At 42.4% G+C, this 26,985-nt stretch overlaps 1 protein-coding gene across 3 annotated transcripts in view; it reads left to right on the top strand.

The window, feature by feature from the left end:
• The window catches only part of LOC126175192 (coronin-7), a 244,646-nt gene that overhangs the window by 57,845 nt on the left and 159,816 nt on the right, over positions 1 to 26,985 (top strand). For all 3 annotated transcript variants that reach the window (XM_049921787.1, XM_049921789.1, XM_049921788.1), the window contains one exon: positions 23,151 to 23,303. In XM_049921787.1, coding sequence (XP_049777744.1) covers positions 23,151 to 23,303 — 153 coding nt within the window. The remainder of the gene's footprint in view (positions 1 to 23,150; positions 23,304 to 26,985) is intronic.

Here is a 26,985-nt window from a genome sequence, read left to right as displayed (position 1 = left end):
CCATGCCCATCATGGATAGGCCCTTGCCTGAATCTCAGCCATCAAAAGTAGTGGAGGAGGAGGAGAAGAAAAAGAAAAAGAATATCATCCAGACAGGCTACCCCGGTTACCCCCAGAGGTACCAGATTTCCCCATCTGGACAGGCTACTCTGGTGACCCAGGAGGCACCAGATCCCCCTGCCCCCCTCCCTCCCATGCGTGTGCTCGTGCTCACACACACACAGTCTGATTCTGAAGTAATGTTCATTCTGTCACTGTACATTATATACTCTGCCAGCCACCCTGCGGTGCATGGTATTGGGGCAGGTTTGTTGATGTGATTCCATTTCCACTGGTGACTGTGATTCACTGTAGTAACTGGTTCTCCTGGCCCGTTCATGCCTAACGTTGACCGCCATACTCTGATCACTCAATAGAACTGTGATTGATATTACTGTCACCTGGTGGAACTACAAAACTGTATATCCTCCTCTTCTGCAATTTGCACTGCTCTACAAGAAATATGCTTCACTGATGATAATTCCCCCAATGCTCTTAGGTTATTGGTCGTTCTGTCGTAACTGTGCTGGTTTAGAGAGGACATCTGTGAGTGGATTCACCTGATGCCACATTTGGAGCAATAGCAGTGTGGGCGAAAATGACTGCAGTGATCAGCATTTGTAATGTTTATTTACTTCCAAGCAGACCACTTAACTAACATTAAGTTGACTATTTTCATCTGACAACTATCCCCCTTTTCCTCCTCCTTGGAAACTTGAGTGCACACCTTCACCTTTGGGGGGAGTACCACTTTGTGTGCTAAGGGCCTTCTAATAGACCAACTTCTTACTGACCAAGTCCTGTTGCCATTTAATGCTGATAGTGCTACCCTTTTAGTGCTGTCTATGGCACCCTTTCAGCTGACTACCATAAGGTCTTTTCCTCCAGTCTCATGGCTTTGCTGCATTGGTCACCATGTGGCAATCTTTTTGATAGTGACCACTTTTGCGGACCCTGTCACTTCCTTGTCACTGCCTGATGGACCTGTGAAACATGGGTGCTTCGAAGAGCGAACTGGATTTTCTGTCAAATCTATTCACATTTGCAGATAAGGACTTCCATCAGCTGTGGAATGAAATGACAACAATGAAAATTTGCTTCAGGCCGGGACTCAAACCAAGATTTCCTATTGTGAGCTGTGCCATTTGGCTATCCATGCACAACTCATGGCCTGACCCAGACATCCATAGGTCATCAACCATGCATCTTTGTATTGTAATCAGAATACTACAGGTGCTGCAATATTGGATTTTCTATGTCTCTGCTTGTACCTTTGCCCCATCTCTGTCAGGCTGCATCGACAAGGTTGTGCAATTCATCTCTAATGTGATCACCCATGCTGCTGGAACTGCCATTCCCCTCCATTGCTGGCCAGTTCATTATGAACCAAGACATTGCCATAGATGTTCAGGAATGCTGAAGAGCCCAGCAATGTTTTGAGTGACTTGCTTCACAGACCACCTGTCTCACTTAAGTGACTTCATGCTGAGGCTCACTATCTAATTAAATGCATTAAAAAGAAATACTTAGAGCACTCACCTACTCTATGTATGGGAATGTATTTCTCTTCATCCCAATTGTGGAAAAGCTACATAGCTGTCTGGGCTGCCAAAGACCTGCAACTGTTTCAGTTCTTTTCTTGCAAGGTGGTCTCTGTGCTGATTCACCTATGCTTGGTGAACACCTTGCAACCCACTTTCCGAAGGTGTCTGCATCCTTTTCTTATGTGGCTGCTTTCTGACAATTTCAAGACCTCTCTGTCTTCTTCACTCCTCTCGTGTCAAATTATATACCATATTTACTCGAGTCTAAGCCACACTCGAATCTAAGCCGCACCTGAAAAATGAGACTCGAAATCAAGGGAATAAAATTTCTCGAATCTAAGCCGCACCTGAAATTTGAGACTCAAAATTCAAGGGGAGAGAAAAGTTTTAGGCCGCATCTCCAAATCGAAACAAAGTTGGTCCACTGTAATATGAGACAATTTAGGTCGAGTGAATGATCATACAGCTACAGTAGTTTGCTTCGAGTCGTAAGCTTAGCAGTTAAGCTTTACCAGGTAGCCATTGGTATGCGTCAGGCACTCCGTCCGTATTTATACGGGTATCCTACCTTTTTCGCGTGCTTCGTCTGGTTTGAATTGATTGCATATTTTTCTTTGATCTGATAAGCGCTGTTTTCTTTGTTATAGGTGTTTACGTCTCTCTACGCTGAATATGCATTACTGTACTGTGTCATCCCCCCAGGGGGTCCACAACTCTTTTGTGGATACGTGCGTAGCGAGCACGGGACCCCGAGCTAATGTGGCCTTCCTTCCTTTCCGGGCTGCATACCTTCCCTTTCCGCATCCTTCCCCATCCCTATCTTCGCCCCTCCTCCCCTCACCTCTGGCTCTTTCCTTCCCTTTCTCCCCATCTGGGAGTATGGTTTGTGCCTACGTCCGGAGACGGACACTCGTAAATGTACTGCATTCTTCGCCTTCCTTGCTTTTATGTCTTCTTCCTTCCTTTGTCCTTCTCTTTTCCTTACCTCTTCTCTTTACCCTTTTCTCCGCTGCGGCGTTTGAGACCTCTCTTCTTTCCTTTCCCTTTCTCTTTCTTCCTCCCTGTGCGTGTCTGAAGGCCGACCCACGCCTTTTGTGCGTAGCCGGTGACAGGGTAATGCGTAATTCCCCGCCCCGGGTAGACAGGTAGGACACGTACGTACCCCCTGGTAACGGCCAGGCCCAGGGAGGGGTGATTACCCGAGCTGATACCTTCCGAAAGTGCCGATTGGTCCCTCCGTCCGTTTGTCGGGAAGTGTGACCTGAGGTGTGAACAATCACCTAAGGCGGGAGTGCCCTCAGAGAGGGCCCCCACAAGGGAGGAGCGCGCCATCGGAGACGCCGGTAATCATGGGGGATTCTTCCGCAATGGTTTCCTCACCTTCCACTATGTCTGCTCACAAACGTAAGTATACTGACTCTCAGCCACAGACGATTCTTCCATCGTTGCCACAGTTCCTTGTTGTTTCTCGGTCTGATGAAGGTCACGACTTCTCCACGGTCAACCCTTTCATTATTCAGAAAGGTGTCGACGAAATTGCAGGTCCTGTAAAGTCTTGTTCCAGATTACGGAATGGCACCCTGTTGTTAGAAACACACAGTGCCCTCCAGGCACAAAAATTGCTGCGTACTTCTCTGCTCCACACCTTCCCTGTCCGGGTGGAACCGCACCGTACCTTAAATTCCTCGCGTGGAGTCATTTATACACGCTCCCTCGATGGATTGTCTGACAAAGAAATTCAGCACTATCTGTCTGACCAGGGCGTAACGGCAGTTCATAGAGTTATGAAACGGGTTGACACGAACATCATTCCACCCCGCACTGTCTTCTTGCCATTTTACAAAGTTCAACTCCCATCGAAAATCAAAGCAGGCTATGAGATAATTTCCGTTCGCCCTTATGTCCCAAACCCTACGCGTTGCTATCGGTGTCAGCGGTTCAATCACACCAGCCAGTCCTGTTCCAATCCGGCCAAATGTGTTACGTGTGGCACGGATGCCCATGAGGGTGCTTGTCCACCTCCATCCCCTCGCTGCATCAACTGTATGGGTGACCACGCTGCTTCCTCTCGAGATTGCCCCGCTTTTAAGGACGAAAAGCTCATCCAGGAAATAAGAGTGAAGGAAAAGGTGTCGACCTTTGCTGCTCGAAAATTATTCGCCAGTCGCAAGCCCACCGTGCCTCAGACAGGAAAATGCAGCACTGTCCTTGCTTCTGCTCGGCCAACCAAGGAGGCGGCCACGCAGACTTGCGACCTCACCTTTAGTGCCACAGTCGTCAGATCGGCCAGCGCAAAGATCGCTCATTCAACCTCACCACTTTTGCCTGCCCACTCTATGGCTCACCCTTCGTCGGGTTCTGCTAAATCTCGAGCCCAAAAGTCAGACGCCAAGTCTTCGAAAAAAGAGCATACTCGTGAAGAGTTTTAACGTACCGCAACTTCCCAACCATCGGTTCCTCCTTCATCTAAACATCATACTTCCAAGAAGGCTACAAAGAAACCCAGTTCCTTTCCTTCTCTGCCAAGGCGTGTCCCATCTACAGCTCCACCTGGCGGAAATCGCCCTCGGCCTTCTTCTGTGTCGCCGAGGCGCACTGCTGGTGGCCGGTCAACCGGCCGATCGCTGGTGGCAGGGGCTGCTCCTGACCAACCTATGGATCAGGATCTTCTGCCTTCGGCTGAATGCCATTCCATGCTGTCGGTCGCAAGCTCGGAGCAGTCGTTGAGTTGACAGCACCCTTGGTCACATTCCTCCATTTTCTGTTCACCCTATGTCCATTATCCACTGGAATATCCGCGGCATTCGAGCCAATCGGGATGAATTGTCGGTCCTCTTACGATCCTACTCGCCGGTCATCTTCTGTCTTCAGGAAACAAAGCTGCGTACCCATGACCGCTTTGTTCTCCCTCATTTTCAGTCCATCCGATATGACCTCCCCTCTGTTGAAGGCACTCCAGCCCATGGAGGACTCATGATTCTTCTCCATGATACTCTCCATTATCACCCAATCCCCTTAAACAGTTCCTTCCAAGCTGTCGCCGTCCGTCTTTCCCTTTCTGGATACACATTCTCTCTTTGTACTGTATACATTCCATCATCCACACCAATGGCACGAGCTGATCTCCTTCATCTTCTTGGTCAGCTTCCACCCCCCTATTTGCTGGTAGGGGACTTCAATGCCCACCACCCGCTTTGGGGATCTCCACATCCTTGTCCACGTGGCTCTCTATTGCTAGACGTCTTCCACCAAGCGGATCTAGTTTGCCTCAACACTGGGGTCCCCACATTTTTGTCTGCCTCCACGACAAATTTCTCTTATTTGGACCTTGCGGTCGGTACTGTTCCGCTAGCTCGGCGCTTCGAATGGTTCGCCCTTGATGATACACACTCGAGTTACCACTTTCCATGTGTCCTTAGACTGCAGCCTCCACTGCCATATATGCGCTCGTGACGCTGGAAATTTGCCCAAGCCGATTGGACACTTTTTTCGTCTCTAGCGACATTCGATGACCGTCGCTTTCCCAGCGTCGACGATGAGGTCACACATATTACCGACGTTATTCTTACAGCTGCGGAACGTTCAATACCACGCACCTCCGAATTGCCCCGGCGCCCCCCAGTTCCTTGGTGGAATGAGGCATGCCGTGACGCAATACATGAGCGGCGACGTGCTCTTCGCATTTTCCGTCACCATCCTACTTTGGCCAACTGTATCCGCTATAAGCAGCTCCGTGCGCGGCTATAAGCAGCTCCGTGCGCGATGCCGTCGCGTCATCCGCAATAGCAAGAAGGCAAGCTGGAAATTCTTTATTAGCTCATTTAACACCTTCACTCCCTCCTCGGAAGTTTGGAGTCGGCTTCGACGGTTCTCAGGCGCGCCTAGTTTCTCCCCGGTCTCTGGGCTCACTGTCGCGCATGATACCCTAGTGGACCCCGTTGCAATTTCTAACTTGTTGGGTCAGCACTTTGCTGAGATTTCGAGCTCTTCCAATTACCCGCCAGCATTTCTCCCGAAGAAACGTGCAGCAGAAGTGCGACATCTTGCTTTCTCCTCTCAAAATCACGAAAGCTACAATACTGTTTTCTCCATGCGGGAACTCCAACATGCCCTCTCTTCTTCTCGCTCCTCCGCCCCAGGACCGGATGGTATCCATGTCCAAATGTTGCTGCATTTATCAACCCATAGTCTACGTTACCTCCTTCGCCTTTATAATCGAATTTGGACCGACAGTACCTTTCCCAGACGGTGGCGGGAAGCTGTTGTCGTTCCCGTTCCGAAACCTGGAAAGGACAAACATCTCCCCTCTAGCTATCGCCCCATTTCTCTCACGAGTAGTGTCTGTAAGGTTTTGGAGCATATGGTGAATTACCGTTTAGCTTGGTGGCTGGAATCCCGCAATCTTTTAACACCAGCCCAATGCGGATTTCGGAAGCATCGTTCTGCAGTTGACCATCTTGTTGCTCTTTCCACTTATATCATGAACAATTTTCTCCGGAAACGCCAAACGGTAGCAATATTTTTCGATCTGGAGAGAGCATACGATACCTGTTGGAGGACAGGCATCCTCTGCACACTGTTCTCTTGGGGCTTTCGAGGCCGACTGCCCCTTTTTCTTCGCGAATTTATGGCAGAGCGCACTTTTAGGGTGCGGGTGAACACTACTCTCTCCCGTACTTTCTCCCAAGAAAACAGGGTACCCCAGGGATCCGTGCTGAGTGTTGTACTGTTTGCCATCGCCATAAATCCAATTATGGATTGTCCCCTTCCTGATGTCTCGGGCTCCCTCTTTGTGGACGATTTTGCGATCTACTACAGCTCTCAACGGACCAGCCCTCTTGAATGACGTCTTCAAGGATGTCTCGATCGCCTTCACTCGTGGAGCATCGAAACCGGCTTTCGTTTCTCACCCAGTAAGACCGTTTGTGTCAATTTTTGGCGACGTAAGGAGTTTCTTCCGCCCTCCTTACATCTAGGTCCTGTGAACCTTCCGTTTTCAGACGTCGCTAAATTCTTGGGTCTTATGTTTGACAGAAAACTGTGCTGGTCCTCCCACGTTTCCTATCTTTCGGCTCGCTGTCTGCAATCGCTTAACACCCTCCGTGTCCTGAGTGGTACCTCCTGGGGAGCGGACCGAGTGGTCCTTCTCCGCCTCTATCGCGCCTTAGTGCGCTCGAAATTGGATTATGGAAGCATAGTCTACTCCTCTGCTCGGCCGTCTATTCTTCGGTGTCTCGACTCTATCCACCACCGTGGATTACGTTTAGTGTCTGGAGCTTTTTACACTAGCCCTGTGGAAAGCCTTTATGCTGAGACTGCTGAACCTCCGCTGTCCAATCGGCGAGCAGTCCTCCTGAGTCGTTATGCTAGCCATCTGTCTTCCATGCCTGCTAATCCAGCCCATGACCTTTTTTTCGACGCCTCCTTTGATGTAGGGTATGCAGGCCGCTCCTCCTCCCTACTACCCCCGGGAGTCCGCTTCCGTCAACTGCTCCAATCTCTTTCCTTCCGCTTTCCTAAAACCTTCTTGACAACTTGGGATACAGCATCGCCTTGGCTCCGTCTCCGGATCTGCCTGCTCCGTGACCTTTGTCAATTTCCCAAGGATGGTACCCCTACACTTGTTTATCGTCGGGCATTTGCTGCTCTATGTGCACAAATGACGGACGCCACATTTATTTACACCGACGGCTCGAAAACATCGTTAGGTGTAGGGAGTGCTTATATTGTTGGCGACACCCCAAATCGCTTTCGGCTTCCCGACCAGTGTTAAGTTTATACTGCGGAGCTTTACGCTGTTCTCCAGGCTGTCCACTACATCCGCCGCCATCAGCGGATACAGTACGTTATCTGCTCAGATTCTCTCAGCTCTCTCCTCAGTCTCCAAGCTCTTTACCCTGTGCACCCTCTGGTCCACTGGATTCAGGACTGTCTGCCCTTGCTCACCTGGGGGGCGTCTCGGTGGCGTTCCTCTGGCTCCCGGGACACGCTGGTATCTGTGGGAATGAGGCGGCCTATATAGTGGCCAAGGCTGCAGTCTCTCTTCCTCGGCCAGCTATTCAGTCGCTTCCCTTCACCGATCTACGGAGTGGTTTATGTCGCAAAGTTGTTCATTTATGGCATGCGCATTGGTCAACACTTTCCCGTAATAAATTGCGGGAAGTGAAAGCCCTTCCTTGCGCTTGGACCTCTTCCTCCCGAACGCGTCGTCGGGAGGAGGTAATTTTAGCTAGACTCTGGATAGGGCACTGTCTTTTTAGCCATCGACATCTTTTAAGCGGCGATCCTCCCCCACTCTGTCCCCACTGCTTTCAGCTGTGGACGGTAAGACACCTTTTAATTGACTGCCCCTATTTTAATCCGTTACGCTCCCGTCTACAGCTATCGCCTGATCTATCGTCGATTTTAGCAGATGACACGCGCTCAGCCGACCGCGTTCTCCAGTTTATTAGTGACAGTGAAATGACGTCAGTCATTTGAAGCTTTTTTTGGGGACAACCACCCCCTTTCTGTTGTGGATTTTTAAGCATTTCTTCTATTTTTAGTTTCTCCAATTTTATGACTTTGTTCCCATTGCTGCTGGTTTTCAATTTCGGTTTTTTACTGTCTTAAGTCACGGGCTGGGCGCTAATGACCATAGAAGTTTTGCGCCCTAAAACAAAAAAAAAAAAAAAAAAAAAAAAAAAAAAGAGAGAGAGAGAGAGGAATCGTCTCATTAGCGAAACAATGGCAAGAGACTGCTACTTGTTGTTACTTACACTGCTGCTTTCTTTGATATTGATCAACAAGAACCAAATAATAGACTGCGTATGATAGATGATGTTCTGAACGAGAGTTTAGTGAAGATTTTTCTCCGGTTGAAAATCTTTGCAGGCGCCTCTTTAGTACGTTACATTCTGCACAGAAATTAGAGTCATCTGAGATTTAAAAATCTAGTCAATTGCCTCGCTTCATTTCTGACTGTATCACTGTTTAGCATAAGAATAATACGAATATAAACATGACATGATATGTATATTCTTCCGCGTTTGCTGTTGTCTCACTCTAGTTTTGTGGTTTATTACGCAGACAGGATTTAAATGAGATAGCAGCAAACACGAAACAGTACATGGCAAAATGTTTATATTCGTATTATTCTTATGGTGACGAGAATACTGCATGTGATTCACAATTTATAAAAGTTCCTATTAGCAACCATCTCTTCTCACAGATAGGAAGAAATTCAGAACGTAGAGTTGGCCATATTGACAAACATCCTAAACATTCTTGCCAGTCGGGTTTTCGTAGTACATTGAAATGCTGCTACATTCGAAGATGAACAATACGAAATTTGTATTTACTTTGTTGGATAATGTATGAAAATGCAGTGGTCGAAACTCGGCGCGGAGAAAAAAAGCTTGTCTTCCACCTTTTTTTAAAAAAATTTATTTACTGACGCAGAGGTTTTGGTGCCAGTATTTATCTTTGTGCCTACAAAGCATGCCTGTGTAGCGCTACATTTATTCAACGGCAGAACTAAGTTGTGGCGGCACCCACCGACATTTTTAAGAACTTCCGCTTGCTTTGCACTCGATTCTAAGCCGCAGGCGGTTTTTTGGATTACAAAAACCGGAAAAAAAGTGCGGCTTAGATGCGAGTAAATACGGTAATGGAATTTTCACTTACAGGGAACTGTTTCGTATTCTTGCTTCATCTCATGATATGGCCCCAGATCCTAATTCCATTCACAAGTAGATGACCCAACATTTGAATAATATCCAATGGGTCGACTTCCTCAGGGTCTTCGCCCACATTTGGCCTCACAGTGTCTTCTCTGTGCAAAGGTGAGATAGTATCAACATCCCTATCCTTCAACCAGGTAAAAACCAATGTCTGTCATCAGTGACTGGCTAGTTAGTCTCACTGACATGCTCAGCAAACTGCTTGAATGGATGTTTATCCACCAGTTCTGCTGGGTTTTCAAATCTCGGGGCCTTTTCTCCCTATGTCAGTGTGGTTTTCACAAGGGACAATCCTCAGTCAGCCATCTGGTTAGGTTGGAACCAGCAATCTGACAGGCTTCTTCTAAACACCAACAAATATTGCCTCTTTCTGATATACACAGGTCATATGACACTGCCTGGTACCATCACATTTTACTTATTTTCCATGACTGAGGGTTTCGAGGCTGATCTTTATTCATCATTTTTTATCTCACCAGTTGTTCCGGGTTAGAATTTGTGCTACATGCAGCTCTCCAGGCGTCCAAGAGAACGGTGTCTACAGGGCTCCATGCTGAGAATTGTACTCTTCTTTATCACCATCAATGATCTGGTGAGCTCTCTTGGGCCACTGGGTATCAATGCACAGTATGTCGATGAAACTGGGGGTCTCGAATTTCTGTCATCGCACCGTGGTCCACCCTGACTAGAACTCTACTTCAGTACGCAACACTTAGACATGGTTGCAGAGTCCTGATTTCAGTGACACCTGTTTGACAAAAAGCTGGCTTGGCTGCCCTATATTCATCAATTAAACCGTAGCTACGTGCAGAAACTTAACGCTCTCTGCTTCCTTGTCCACATGTCTTGGGGTGTGGATCGCGCTACTCTTCTCCATATTTACTGGGCTCAGGACTAATCCCACTAGGTCTGTGATTGCTAGGTTTACAGGTTGGCTGCATCTTCAGCTTTGCAATTTGTAGGCACAGTCCATTGTCATGGAGTCTGACTGGTCACTGCTGCCTTCTGGACTAGTTATGTAGACACTCTCCGTGCTGAAGCTGGGAATCTTCCCTCTTCAGTTCTGACAGTACTAAGTCCTGGCCTTCTATGCAATTTCCATTCAAAAATTTACTCGTGATATGACATATACTATTATTTTTATATACAAGGGGCATCAGTCCCCAGGCATTTGCCCTCAGGTTGGGTTACCAGTTGCAATACGCTTTGCAGCCTTCTGCCAGGTCCTCCATCTCTCTTTCTTGGAATGTACTCCATATGTTTTCCTGTGCAACCCCACCCCCTCTCCTCCCCCCTCCATTGATTTGTGCCCAGGCTACAGATTATGACCAACCTATTTCTAGATTCTAAAGGCTCTCACCCTCATGACTTTTTGGTGTCTGTTCTTTTCAGTTCTTCAGGAGTTTCAGAGTGCTACCATTTTTTACACTGACAGCTTTAAAACTGTGGTTAAGAAGGGATAACCTTTTACACCTCTTGCTAGTCAGGAATTACGCTGAAGCTGATAGCTATTTTATTAAATAGGCATCCCATGACTACTTTTTAATATGTAATACCAGACTGACCCATCATTTTATTTTATGTAATGAGCCACCCATACATAGAGGTTGTGGAGCCTTGTAAGTTGCTGCTCGTCTCCTAGTCGAATAATAGTGGTTTTTATTCTCAGATACAACATTTTTTAACTGCCTTTATTGTGGGGATGGGGTGGCTGAGGCTGGAGGTCTCTCCTGCCTCATGCTGCTTCAGGGGGACACTCAACCCTGCTTCCTTTGCCAATTGCCTCTGTCATCCCTCCTTTCCTCTGTTTTAATTGCTTTAAGAAGTGATTTGCCACTTTTTTTCCTGCTGCATTCTGTTATATGTTTTGGAGTAGCACTCCGTAAATAGCGGTTGCTCTCCTCCCACCCCCCTTTAATCCTTTGCATCCAATCAATTGGCAGTGTGACAGCTGTGACTGGGCCTACTCCTTCTGCGTGCAGAGCCCTGGGGACACCCACCTGCTACCTTAACTGTTTCTCTCATCTTGTTTTATTACATTACATTTTTAGCGTTTTCACTTTTACTGCTCTGGATCTCTCACCTAGAAAACTAGAAGGCATTCTTTACTCTGTAGTTGTCTTCGTCCTTAATCAACTTGGTCAGAATCGGATGTCACTGCGATTTCTCTTGCCATGGTTTAGCCCTGGGAGATCACTCATCTGCTCTAACCTACTGATCCAGTAAGAGGGGACGGTAGCCAGCATTCGGTACATGCAGAATGTTGTTAGTTCCATACTTTTGCCATTCTTGGAACAGAAAGGTGCTGTGTTGATCCAACAGCTTAATGTTCACCAACATACTGACTGTGGAACTCAACCTGCTCTGCTAGACATGCAGCAACTTCCATGGCAAGTGTGATCTCTGGACAAGTTCAGAACCATGCTGGTCAGGGAAGTTGCTGCACGTTGTCTCCAGTTGAGCATGTGTTGTGTGTGATGGGACGAGAAGTGACTCATGCAACTTATCAACCAACAACTCTTACAGAACTGTATGAACAGGTTGAGCAGGCATGGCACAATGTATTCCAGGACATTAGTAACAAGCTGTGCAATCAACTGGATGTCAGAGTCAGAGCCGGCATCGCTGTCTATGGAGGTTACACCATGTACTAATATGGGTGTTTCAGCATGGTTCAGAACCTAGCACCTTAGAACTGCTTGTGCTACTGATTTTTAAATATAATCATTTCATGTACTCATTGTGCAGCATTGAAACAACAAATCTTGAATGGATTGGAAACCTTTAAAAGGATACAACACACACACACACACACACACACACACACACACACACACACAAACGAACAAGGATTTATTATTTAAAAAAAAAAAAAAAGAAATCCAAAGAACTTATGCTTCTTAGCAGAGTAAGTTAACAAATAAAAAATATCTATCCAACCATACATTGACTGTGCCATTACTGAATTGGAGGATTAGAGAATGAATGCTGCAACTCTTTATTGTTACGTTGTCTTACAGTAAAAGTGTGTGTCACTACCAATACAGTTAATGCAGGAGTAGCTCTGATAGTGAATAAGAAAACAGGAGTGATGGTAAGATTCTATGGAAAGAATAGTGAACACTTTATACACTGAAGGACCAAAGAAACTGGTATAGGCATGCATTTTCAAATACATCAGTATGTACACAGACAGAATAAGGCACTGCAGTTGGCAACCCCTATATAACACAAAAAGTTTCAGTCACAGTTGTTAGGTTGGTTACTGCTCTACAGTGGCAGGTTATCAAGATTTAAGTGTGTTTGAACATGGTGTTATAGTCGTCACATGAGCTATGGGACACAGCATCTACGAGGTAGAGATGATGTGGGGATTTTCCTGTATTACCATTTCAAGAGTGTACCATGAATATCAAGAATCTGATAAAACACCAAATATCTGACATCACTGCAGCCAGAAAAAGATCCTGCAAGAAAGGGACCAACGATCACTGAAGACAATCGCCGAAAGTGACAAGAGCTGCACTTCTGCAAATTGCTACAGATTTCAATGCTGGGCCATCAACAGGTGTCAGCATGTGAACCATTCAATGAAACATCATTGGTATGGGCTTTTGGAGCTGAAGGCCTGCTCATGTACCATTGATGACTGCACAACACAAAGCTTTATGCCTCATCTGGGCCCTTCAACACTGACATTGGACCATTGATGACTGGAAACATGTTGCCTGGTCGGATTAGTCTCATTTCAAATTGTATCGAGTGGATGGATGTGTACAGGTATGGAGACAACCTCACGAGTCCATGGACCTTGCATGTCAGCAGGGAACTGTTCAAGCTGGGGGAGGCTCTGTAATGGTGTGGGATGTGTGCAGTTGGCTTGACATGGGACTCCTGATATGAATAGATTCTGACAGGTGACATGTACATAAGCATCCTGTCTGATCACTTGCATCCGTTAATGTCCATTGTGCATTCCAGTGGACTTGGGCAATTCCAGCAGGACAATGTGACACCCCACACATTCAGAATTGCTACAGAGTGGCTCCAGGAACACTCTTCCGAGTTTAAACACTTCCGCTGCCCACTAAACTCCCTAGACATGAACATTATTGATCACATCTGGGATGCCATGCCATGTGCTGTTCACTAAAGATCTCCACCCCATCTACATCTACATCTACATGATTACTCTGCAATTCACATTTAAGTACTTGGCAGAGGGTTCATCGAACCACAATCATACTATCTCTCTACCATTCCACTCCCGAACAGCGCGCAGGAAAAACGAACACCTAAACCTTTCTGTTCGAGCTCTGATTTCTCTTATTTTATTTTGATGATCATTCCTATCTATGTAGGTTGGGCTCAACAAAATATTTTCGCATTCGGAAGAGAAAGTTGGTGACTGAAATTTCGTAAATAGATCTCACCGCGATGAAAAACGTCTTTGCTGTAATGACTTCCATTCCAATTCGCATATCATATCTGCCACACTCTCTCCCCTATTACGTGATAATACAAAATGAGCTGCCCTGTTTTGCACCCTTTCGATGTCCTCCGTCAGTCCCACCTGGTAAGGATCCCACACCGCTCAGCAATATTCTAACAGAGGACGAATGAGTGTAGTGTAAGCTGTCTCTTTAGTGGACTTGTTGCATCTTCTAAGTGTCCTGCCAATGAAGCGCAACCTTTGGCTCACCTTCCCCACAATATTGTATATGATTGCTAAGTAGGGAGCTACTGTATCAGCGTAATCTGAAAGGAACCTAATCGGTGTACAATCTGGACCTGAAGACTTGCCCGTATCAAGCGATTTGAGTTGCTTCGCAACCCCTAACATATCTACTTCTAAGAAACTCATGCTAGCAGCTGTTCGTGTTTCAAATTCTGGAATATTCCATTCGTCTTCCCTAGTGAAGGAATTTCGGAAAACTGCGTTCAATAACTCCGCTTTAGCGGCACAGTCGTCGGTAACAGTACCATTGGCACTGCGCAGCGAAGGTATTGACTGCGTCTTGCCACTTGTGTACTTTACATACGACCAGAATTTCTTCGGATTTTCTACCAAATTTCGAGACAATGTTTCATTGTGGAACCTATTAAAGGCATCTCGCATTGAAGTCCGTGCCAAATTTCGCGCGTCTGTAAATTTTAACCAATCTTCAGGATTTCGCATTCTTCTGAACTTTGCATGCTTTTTCCGTTGCCTCTGCCCCCTTGTACTCTTACAGATTTATGGACAGCCCTGCAGGATTCATGGTGTCAGTTCCATCCAGCACTACTTCGGACATTAATCAAGTCCATGCCATGTCACATTGCAGCACTTCTGCATGCTCGCGGGGACCCTACGTGATATTTGGGAGGTGTACCAGTTTCTTTGGCTCTTCATTGTAGTTGCCAAGGTAGACACAAAGCCAATGCTCACCACAATAGTCAAGTTTATATACCAAGTAGCTCCACATTTTAATGAAGAGATTAAAGATTGTATGATGAAATAGAATAAATTATTCATAATTCATCTACATCTACATCAGCATCTATATGGCTACTCTGCAAATCACACTTACGTGTCCGGCAGAGGGTTCATCAAACCATCTCCACAATAATACTTTCTTATTCAACACTCGAAAAGCACACAGAAAGAATGGACACCTACATCTTTCTGTGTGAGATCTGATTTCCCTTACTTTATTATGATAATCATTTCTGCCTATGTAGATTAGTGTCAACAAAATATTTTCACATTCAGAGGAGAAAGTTGCCGACTGAAATTTCATGGGCAGATCCCACCACAATGAGAAACACGTTTGTTTTAATGATGTCCACCCCAAATCATGTATCATGTCCTTGATACTCTCTCCCCAATTTTTCAGTAATACAAAATATGCTGTCCTTCTTTGAACTTTGTTAATTTACTGTATTAATCCTATCTGGTAATGATCCAACACCATGCAGCAATACACCAAAAGAAAATGGACAAGCATAGTGCAGACAGTCTCTTTAGTAAATCTGATGCATCATTTAAGTGTTCTGCCAATAAAGCGCAGTCTTTGGTTTGCCTTCCCAACAACATTTTGTATATGTTCTTTCTAATTTAAGTTGTTCGTAATTATATTTCATAGGTACTTAGTTGAACTTATGTTCTTTAAATTTGATTATTTATTGTGTAACCAAAGTTCAACAGTTTCCTTTTAGCACTCATGTGGATGACCTCACACCTTTCATTATTTTGGGTCAGTTGCCACTTTTCAGGCCATACAGATGTTTTTTCTAAATTGTTTTGCAATTTATTTTGATCTTTTCATGACTTCACTGGACAATAAATGACAGCATCATCTCCAAACAACATAAGAGGGATGCTCAGATTAGATTAGAGTAGATTCAGTTTTCATGAAAAGGAGAGATTTGTCAGGAGATTGTCAAACTAGGTGAATACACTATAGTAAACTGGAACAGCTAATATTTACAGAATTAATATGCTGTCATAATGAAACGTTGTTATGCACTATTAACAAATTAATCATACACAAAATACCTAATCTTGACTGTTGTAACAAAGTGCTGTCAGAACTGAAATCTAAGAGACATTTTTACTTAAGCCGGCCTAACAGTCTCTGTTAAGATATTTGTCTATAGAATAGAAGGAGTTCCCTATCAAGAAGTCTTTCAAACTCTGTTTAAACTATGCTTTATGTGAAGCCAAGTTTCTAATGGTTGCTAACAATTGATTGAAAATGTGTGTTCCTGAATATTGGACCCCTTTTTGGATCAAGGTAAGTGATTTAAGGTCTTTATGTAGATTGTTCTGATTCCTAGTATTGATACACTATGCATTGAGCTGGTGGTTGGAAATAGAGATATATTACTTGCAACAAATTTCATTGGATAAATAAATATACTGAGAACCAGTGGTTAGAATACAAAGTTCCTTGAACAGTTTTCTACATGATGTTCTTGAATTTACACCACAAATGATCCTTATTACACACTTTTGCATGCTAAAAACTTTTGCTTGGTTTGATGAGTTACTCCAGAATATGATCCTGTATGACATAATAGAATGAAAGTAAGCAAAGTATGTAGTTTTTTTTATATTTATACATCCTGCATCTGACATCATTCTCACTGCAAATACAGACTTGTTTAGGCACTTAAGCAATTCTGTGGTATGCCCCTCCCAACTGAATTTATTATCGATTTGTGATCCCAGAAATTTAACACTGTCAACCTCTTCAATCTGCATGTCTTCATACGTCATACATGTGCTGGAAGGAAATTTCTTACAGGTTCTGAACTGCATATAGTGGGTCTTTTCAAATTTTAATGACAGTGAATTAGCAGTAAACCATTTATTAATGTCAGTGAAAATTTGATTAGCAGCTGTTTCTAAATCTTTACTTGACTTGCAACTTATTGCAATGTTCGTATCACATGCAAGCAAAACAAACTTAGCACCTGATAAGACTCAAACCATTTTGCAGCACTGTCAGTGACACCATAATATTCTAATTTACTTGAGAGAATGGTTTGGTTCACACAGTCAAAGGCTTTTGACAGACTACAGAAAATGCCAGTAGCCTCTAATTTATTATCTGATGAATTAAGTACCTTCTCACTGTAAGTGTAAGTAGCTTTCTCAATATCGGAACCCTTAAGAAATCCAAACTGTGACTTCGACGATATATTATTTGCAGTCAGATGCTTTAGGAGATGCTTTAACATAACCTTTTCAAATATTTTTGAGAAAGCTGGCAGAAGTGAAATTGGTTGATAGTTTGATGGTATGTCTTTATCACCCTTCTTGTAATGAGACTTAAATCAGCATATTTTAGCCATTCTGGAAATGTTCCGCTGATAAGAGATTGATTACACAAATAACTTGAGATAGAACTCAATTTGCATGACCATTCTTTGATTAAATTCATTGATATGTTATCATACCCACTAGAATACTTCTTTGGGAGACGTGTCATTTCCATTTTACTGAAGTCATTTTTAAAGACTGGTCTCAAATACTCTATTGCACTGTTCTCCGAATCTAATAACCCCAAGCCGTCAGTAACAGAAATGAAGTACTTGTTTAAGAGGTTTGCAGCACTACATGCACTTGTTACCAAAGTCTCATTTATTTTTAGAGCTATCTGTTCCGCTTCCCTTATAGCCCCATCTGTCTCCGTCTTCAGTATATCCCATACTGTTTTTATTTTGTCACCCGATGTAATTATCTTTTTCTCGTAATAAAACTACTTTGATTTCAGAATTACTTGCTTCAGTATTTTGCAGTATTCTTTGTAATGCATTGCAATGCTAACATCAGAGCTGTTTCTAGATAGCAGATACAGTCTCCTTTTTGTCCCATATGATATCTTTATTCCTTGTGTAATCCATGGTTTATTTTTTGACTTCTGTGTGATTTGAGTTACCTTTAGGGGAAAACAATTTTCAAAAGTGGCAGTAACTTTATTAATAAATGCTTTGTATTTTCCATTTGAGTCAGCCGTGCAGGGTAGCTGCATGGTCTGAGGCATCTTGTCATGGTCCGCGCGGCTCCCCCTGTCAGAGTTTTGAGCCCTCCCTCAGGCATGAATGTATGTGTTGTCCTTAGCGTAAGGTAGTTCAAGTTACATTAAGTAGTGTGTAAGCTTAGGGGCTGATGATATCAGCAGTTTGGTCCCATAAGACCTTACCACAAATTTCCAAAATTGCATTTAAGTCAGAAGTATTGTAAACATCTATCCAGTTCATGTCTTTGATCAGTTTCTTGAATTTCTCAATTTTTGGCTTATTTATTGCCCCCCTGTACTCAGATTTAATAGATTTTTTTTAATCCTGACAAGTTTCAACATTTAACGCAATATGCTGCATGTCGTGATCAGATAGCTCATCTTCTGTTGGATTTGTGGTATGACTTTTTTCCCTAGGTTTGTTTACAAAGATATTGTCAATAGCAATCTCAGAGCATTTACATATCCTAGTTGCAAAGTTCGCAGAAGAACTAAATTGAATGATAGTGTTACTGACTGCAATATAATTGTTCGCTGACAGAGCTTTTCAATAAATCCACATTAAAATCACCATCAACCACTATTTCCTTGGTGTTTTTTTGTGATATGGGACAACAGAGCTTCCAGATTTTTTATGAAGAGGTTAAAATTTCCTGAAGGTTTTCTGTATATACGTACTATTACAGAGGACTTATCATGAAATACAACTTCTGTTACACAAGCTTCTAAGGTGCTGCTCTGAGCAAAATTGATTAATACCAATATTCTTGAAATCAAAACATTTTCTTACAAATGTGGCAACTCCTCCTTTCTCCATATTTTCTCTGCAGAACTAAGAAGCTAACTTGAATCTTGCAACATTTAACATATCTATACCAGTGGTCACATGATGTTCAGAGAGGCAGAGTGTATCAACTGATTTGCTCAACTCTACTTCTTAAACACAAAAAAAGCAATGCATTAAGCTTACCCCTTAGTCTCCGATTAGTCTGATGTAATAAGGCTAACTGATTTTGTGCACTGGCGGCTGAATTACAACTGGATGAACCTAATTTTCCTGTCAATATTTGAGTATCTCCAGTTTCAATCAGAAGCTGTTAGCATGAGTTGTGTGCATTAAAATTTGCTTTCTGGCTGCAGGTGAATGTCATTTTCAACCTGTCTCTGAACATCTTTTGTTTCAACCCTCTCTAACTTAAAAAAACTACTGTTCTGTCACTTGTAACAACTGATACCATATCACTTGTCACAGTGCAGCACCTCCCCCCCCCCCCCCCTTTCCCCTTAAGTTATTTGCACAGAAAATTTTCCCTTCCCTTTCTTGTTGGTGTGAAGGCCATGCTTACTATAGTCCCACCTGCTGATAGTCAACAGGAACCACACTGATACAAGACCCCGTACCTGATCCAAGCACATGTTCCACCTCTAAATTAACGCTCGTAACAGAAGAGTTGACGCGCCGGCCGGAGTGGCCGAGCGGTTCTAGGTGCTACAGTCTGGAACTGCGCGACTACTACGGTCGCAGGTTTGAATCCTGCCTTGGGCATGGATGTGTGTGATGTCCTTAGGTCAGTTAGGTTTAAGTTGTTCTAAGTTCTAGGGGACTGATGACCACAGCAGTTAAGTCCCATAGTGCTCAGAACCATTTTTTTTTAAAATGAGGCCAGTCATGGTGCCTCAGAACAGACACAAGCCCAACACTAGTATGTCTCGTTGCTGAAGCTATCTTTACCAGATCACTCTCAGTTGAATAATTAGGGTTCCTATCTATCCTGTTGCCTGCCCCACCCACTATTACCACGGTGTCTTCCTTTGTGAAGTCTTTGCGAAATGAATCGACATCCTCTATCACCTGACCCAGACTTGCACTAGGTTTAAAAAAAACTTGTGACCTGGTAACCTGACCCTAGTTCATCCTGCAACAGTCAGCCAACACCTCTACCATGTGAACTACCTAACAACAAAACTTTCTTCTTTTTCACAGTTTTTCTGACTTCTTACTTTTCAAACACTTTCTTAAAGTTTGTTATGTCCTGTCTTCTCCAAAATATACTTGTAGCTCATCAGTTTCCAACTGTGACAATAGATCAAACCTATTTTCCACATTGACAACAAAACTGTCTGAGAAAGACCTATTCCTATTTTTTCTGTGATCAGTTGTCACTTCCGATCTCTCTTTTCCCTTCTCCCCCCTTAATCTTTCCAGATCTTGTTTCGTTTTATCTAGTTCCGCCTGAAGGGCAGCAATCTTCTCCTGTTCCACTATCTTCCTACCTCTACAGCAAATCCTCAACAACCAATGAGCCTTGTTTATTTCCCCAATTCCCACACCACTGCAGTCACCCACATGAAAGAAACTGCAACGACCCTCACACCACTCCCTGGAACTAACAATCCTACTTCTCACTCATGGCAAACAAATTTTAGCTTTAGTCTAAGTTAAAACAGGAATAACTTCCTAGACTACTCAGTTAATATATTAAATTTCTTAGTAAGTTTAGGCCTAAAGTTCAGATACTAATTAAAAACTGCCGGAGAAACAAAAGCAGTTTAGCCTGTATTGTTTACGTGGCAAAACAAAAAGCAAACAAAGAACTGAGCCTACACTATTTAAACTTTTCGTTTATTTCTGAACTTTTCACTTCAGTTACTTACAAGAGAATCAAATGGACAGCGTGTAAGAATAAACTAACAACACAAACTTTACTTTATTGAAATAATCATGTAACTTACAATATATGACACTGTAAACAAATCCTAGTCAGACTGTCTCCTAAATCATTTATATAAATAAGAAAGCACAAAGAGCTGGTAACACTGCCTTGGGGAATGCCAGAAATCACTTCTGTTTTCTCAATGACTTTCCATCAGTTATTATATACTGTAACCTCTCTGACAGGAAATCATGAATCCAGTCACATAACTGAGATGATATTCTATAAGCACACAAGTTGATTACAAGCCGCTTGTCAGGTATGGTGTCAAAAGCTTTCTGGAAATCTAGAAATACAAAATCAATTTGAAATCCTTTGCCAATACCACTCAACACTTTGTACGAGTAAAGAGCTAGTTGTGTTTCACAATAGCAATGTTTTCTGAATCCATGTTGACTGTGTAAGTAGATCGTTCTTTTTGAAGTAATTCATAATGTTCCAACACAGTTTATGTTCCAAAATACTGTTGCGTATTGACATTAATGATATTGGCCTGTAATTTAGTGGATTACTCCTATTGCATTTCTTGAATAATGGTGTGACCTGTGCAACTTTCCAGTCTTTGTGTATGCATCTTTCATTGAGTGAGTGGTTGTATATGATTGTTAAGTGTGGAGCTATTTTATCAGCATAATCTGAAAGGAATCTAATTTGTATATAGTCTGGACTAGAAGATTTGCTTTTATTAAGTGACGCAAAATTTTTTAATTGTGACGGCTGGGGGACACACATTCAACAGCAGGAAAAGGAAGAGAAGGAAAAATAGGAGAACATGGACTGGGGGCAAGGTATGAAAGAGGAAGCCACCTGCTAGAATTTTTCACAGAGCATGAGTTATGATTTAATCTCGGAATCATATAACAGCACCAGTTACCACTTTTATTTTTGATTACCATGACCAGTTTTGGGCACCAAGGCAACTTTTCAGTTGTTACATGATTATCACTGTGGGAGTATGCAGGCTTGTCTGTGTGCTCCCATGATGATAGAGTAGCAGACATTCAAGTTTTAAAGAGCCATTTACATAGGTTAAGAAAAGGAGGGGACCCAGTGCCAAACTTTCCCAATTCTTAGTTTCATTTCATTTCTCTGATGCAGTTCATCAATGTGTCCCTTGGTGTTTTGTTATAGAGGTAACACTCTGCCCATTCTACATCTACATCTACATTTATACTCCACAAGCATCCAAAGGTATGTGGCGGAGGGCACATTACGTGCCACTGTCATTACCTCTCTTTCCTGTTCCAGTCGTGTATGGTTCGCGGGAAGAACGACTGCCGGAAAGCCTCTGTGCGCTCTCGAATCTCTCTAATTTTACATTCATAATCTCCTCGGGAGGTACAAGTACAGGGAAGCAATACATTCAATACCTCATCCAGAAACGCACCCTCTCGAAACCTGGACAGCAAGCTACACCGCGATGCAGAGCGCCTCTCTTGCAGAGTCTGCCACTTGAGTTTGCTATACATCTCCGTTACGCTATCACGCTTACCAAATAACTGTGTGATGAAACACGCCGCTCTTCTTCGGATCTTCTCTATCTCCTCTGTCAACCCAACCTGGAACGGATCCCACACTGATGAGCAACACTCAAGTATAGTTCGAACGAGTGTTTTGTAAGCCACCTCCTTTGTCGATGGACTACATTTTCTAAGGACTCTCCCAATAAATCTCAGCCTGGCACCCGCTTTACCAACAATTAATTTTATATGATCATTCCACTTCAAATCATTCCGTACACATACTCCCAGATATTTTACAGAAGTAACTGCTACCAGTTTTTGTTCTGCATCATATAATCATACAATAAAGGATCCTTCTTTCCATGTATTTGCAATACATCACATTTGTCTATGTTAAGGGTCAGTTGCCACTCCCTGCACCAAGTGCTTATCCGCTGCAGATCTTCCTGCATTTCGCTGCAATTTTCTAGTGCTGCAACTTCTCTGTATATTACAGCGTCAAGGATGATACAGTTTTAGTTTTCCAAGTACAGTTTTGTTCTTAAACCAAAGGCTTTGGTGCAGTCGCCAACAGAAGGAAGAGTCAAAAAACATAAAAAAACATATTACTTCCTCCCACTTGCCCTGCAAAATAACCACAGTGAGAAAGTCAAAGAAATTGGAACTCTTATGAAATCTTACAAACAGTAATTATGTCCATGCAACATTCGGGCAATCGTGATAAAATGAAGAAAAATTTGGCCTCAGACTGAAATGTGCAAATTGTCTTTTTTTCCTGTATACCACAGCAAAGATAATTTTTAAGGAGGTGGGGGAGGGGTGGGGAACTAATGATAGTAGTTCAAAGAATACCCTACTCCACAGAACATATTGGGACTTGGGAAGTGTGTGTGTGCAGATAAATTATCTAATCTAAAATTAAAAGTAATGAGCTTTCATATTATTAGGGAAGTCATCGCTGTACAAAAATTCAACTGTTCTGTTCTTCTTAGATGGCAGTGCATCTCTCTATTACATAGGTTACTTACTCAATCTCCAAACATAATTGAAAGGTTTTGTTTAAATTTATTGCTATGTTATTTCTGTGTGATATTTACTTCTGAAAATTAAAAAAACTTGTTTAATTTATGTGCAGTTCTTTAATCATTATATTTGTTTGCAGTCATATAGAGATTTTCATGGGGACCTCTTCCCAGAGACTGTGGGAAATGTTGCACCAATTTCTGCGAGTCAGTGGAGTAGCGGGATCAATGCTGAAGTGGCACGTGTTAGCCTTGATCCAGCAAAGAGGCACCTAGTAGAAACTGGTTCACAGGTAAGACTGTCTTATTCTTCTAGAAGTTTAGAAACTATTTGGGACTGTGGATGCTGAGCAAATTGAAACATTTTAAGACCTGCATTTCGTGAAATATGTACAATAGTATTAGGAGGTTCAGATGTTACCCCCCCCCCCCCCACGTGTGTGTGTGTGTGTGTGTGTGTGTGTGTGTGTGTGTGTGCGAGAGAGAGAGAGAGAGAGAGAGAGATTTTGTGAATTTTAGTTAAATTTGTTGATTTAGTATATTTGTAATTTTAGGCAGTTATTAGGTTTGTTACACTTTTCTATTTAAAACCACCTATGCCATAAGATAGATGACTTCAAATGATATTTCTGTTCACCAGTGTAGAAACGTGGACTTTACCAGAAAGTTTGCTTTGTATCGATTTAAAATAACTCTATAGTGAGTCTTGCTCTTTTCTCCTTTCTTTGTAATTTTTCTTGCAGACATGTCACTAGTGATGAGCCAAAACATTATGAACCTGCTAATAGTCTGTTAATCCACCTTTGGAATGCAATGCAGTAGTGATTCTGCATGGCATGAATTCAACAAGTTTGTGGAAGATTTTGAGAGACATATGGCACCAAATGTCTATGCACAAGTCATGCAATTCCTGTAAAGTACGTAGCAGTAGTTTGGGGACATAAAACTGGTGTCCAACAGTGATCCAGATGTGTTTTATTTTGAGCAGGTCAGAAAAATTTGTTGGCTAAGGCACAAGACACCAATGTGAGTTCACTAAAATAGACTGATCAAACCACTGTAGCACGATTCTGATCTTGTGACGTGAGCATTTAGTCTGATGGAAAATGGTATCACTGCTGAGAAAGACATCATGCATAAAGAGACGCATTTGGTATGCAATAATGTTCATATATTCCACAGCTGTCAAGGCTAACACAGGTCTCACAGAATCCCATGTGAATGTCCCCTGTGGGATTACTCTACCCCCACCAGCCTGAGTCCATTGCATGGTGCATATTTTGAGCAGCTTTTTGCCTGGATGACAGCATATCTAGACACACCCATTGACTTGGTGTTAAAACAAATGTAATTCATCCAACAAGGCAACACAGTTCCAATGATCCACCATCCCCTCATGATGATTCTGTATGCACTGCATTCGTAATTGACAGTGTCATTGGTTCAACATGGAAACACTTGTGGGGGTCTTGTGCAACAGAGACCCATTTTCAGCATTGTGCATTGAATGGTGTGCTCCAAAACTCTCGTGCCTGAATCGGCATTGTACTATTTCTTCTGATCTGCATCAGATTATCACTTGTTCTGCTTTAAACAGCAAGCTAGCCTCTGAACACCACGTTCCATAACAAGACATGGATGTCAAACACCCTGTTGCCTTATTGTGGTTTCACAATCCTTCAGCCGCTTTCCATAGATGCTCATGACAGATGCATATGAACAGTTAACCAGCTGTGTCATTTCGGAGGTGCTTATTCCCAGCTACCAAACCAGTACAATCTGTTCTTTGTCTGTGGATTTCCGCACTTGTGACCCATACAATTACGATTCCTATTTCCCTCCTACAATGATTCCTATGTGTGTATTCATGTCTCTTGCTCCACTTCCATTCTTTTCTTATTGTGTCACATGTCCAAAGTGCCCTAGATGGCATTCAATACCGCAATGGGCAGTGGTCAGAATGTTTTGGCCCTCTCTCTCTCTCTCTCTCTCTCTTAAGGCTTCATGTTAGTAGCTTTCCCCCCCCCCCCCCCCCCCCCCCCTCCTCACACTAGGTATTACCCACATCATGCAGGTTATGCTAAAAGTAGTTTCATCACTTGAATTCTTGACCATGCGGAAATTAAAGCTTTAGCTTCATATATGCAAAATAAAGTTTTATTTTAGCGTAGTTTTCGTACTCTTTTTCACCTATTAAACACATTTTTGTAAATGAATGCTTTAATCATACATTTGATTTTAATTATAAATTAAAATAATTCTGATTATTCCTGTAACAGAAATTCCAGGCTGAAAACAGTGAACAAAGATGTTGAAAGGCAAACTGTGGGCTGTAGCAAATTCATAATAATTCGTAAGTGGTTTGTACCCACAAGACATACAGAGACTTCAGTAGCTTTGGGCTCCCACTCTTTTTCTATTGTCAGCACAGTGTTTCACGTGTGTGTGTGTGTGTGTGTGTGTGTGTGTGTGTGTGTGTGTCTTTTCAGTAGGGAAAAAAAAAAAAAAAAAAAAAAAAAAAAAAAAAAAAAAAAAAAAAAACAATAGCTGAAGAACTAGTTATGTCATCTACATGGTACATGTACACATAGCAAATTGGGCTAATTTGAAGTAGACCAGTAGATTTTTCTCATTACTATCACTTTTTTTCCTGTGCAGTGCAGTCCAGCCACAGAAGAATCTGCAGTTGATAAAACTAAAATATAATTGCAAGGGCTATTGTTTATTCTGGCATAAACAGCCCAGCCAATGTCTTAGAGAAACTTTTGAGACCACTGAAATTACAAATTACACTTAACGTAAACCACTAAAAACTTGTATTGGTATAAAGTTTAGTAGGCAGCATACCACTGTTTGGAAGAAAAGCATGATATATTGTTTCTGTAAATGCTTTAATTGCTGCGATAAGCAATTGTATGGTGTAATGACCTCAGCAAGAGGATGTACTTGTTGAGGCCAAGATCATAATAGCAGTATGCAAAAGTTGTCTTCCAAATACTGCAGAACGTTTTTACAATGAGTAGTTACAGTTTCAAGAGCCTAAGATTCTTCATGAAACCAATTTTATAAATAATTTAACTGGAGCAATGATAGTTCAATATTTGAGAACCTGAATCTGTTCCTAATGATAATTAATTTCTCTCAAAACATACACCGTTAAGATCCTCTGATTTGTTATAAGAGATACACATCAAGTTGAAAAAGAAACATAAGCATCAAACTAAAAACTAAAAATTAAGTAGATGAAAAGAAAATGCAAAAAACTGAAAAGATGACATTAGATTACAGGCATTACTGCAGCACCATTTATGGTAATAATTTGTTATACTTGAACAAGTTAATAATACAATAGTGTGTGACTTTTTAGTTTACACCAAAAAGTTTGAAAGCTTTTTACAGGTTTGTTGTACACACAAAAAAAAAAAAAAATTAAATGCACATAAGATCATGGTCAGGTTAATCAGTAGAAAAATTTATTTGACAAGAAACTAAAACATACAAATACATCATATATGAACAAAACAAAAATGCAATTACAATTAATAATACTTCAAGACACCCACAGCATTGATAATTGCTTGGCATCTCCAAGGCATGCTTAAAACCAAGTCTTCCATGTATTCATGTGGAAGACCTCCACATGTGTTGAATGTATGTTGGCTGCCATTTCAAAGTGAAGATTTTTTTCCCTTGCAGCTTCTTTTTTATGTAAGACCGTACGTTCTCAGTAGGATTAGCATGAGGCAACCTAGAGGATCAATTCAGTACCTATACACCATTCTCCTTTTTCCAGTCACTGCAAAGCATGCAGCAGTGCTTCAGGTCATTGTACTCGTGCTGTACCTAACCTTCATTTTGGTGATGAACCATCATTTGGCAGCTGGTATAAAACATCTTTAATAAATTTGTAAAATCTTCTGCACATTTAAATTGTTGGTAGACATTTGCAAATCTTGGTAAAAAATTCAAAATAAA

The sequence above is a fragment of the Schistocerca cancellata genome, chromosome 3 (genome assembly GCF_023864275.1).
Source record: "Schistocerca cancellata isolate TAMUIC-IGC-003103 chromosome 3, iqSchCanc2.1, whole genome shotgun sequence".
Lineage (NCBI taxonomy): Eukaryota > Metazoa > Arthropoda > Insecta > Orthoptera > Acrididae > Schistocerca > Schistocerca cancellata.
Note: the sequence above shows the minus strand (reverse complement) of the source record. Positions and strands in the feature narration are given on the sequence as shown.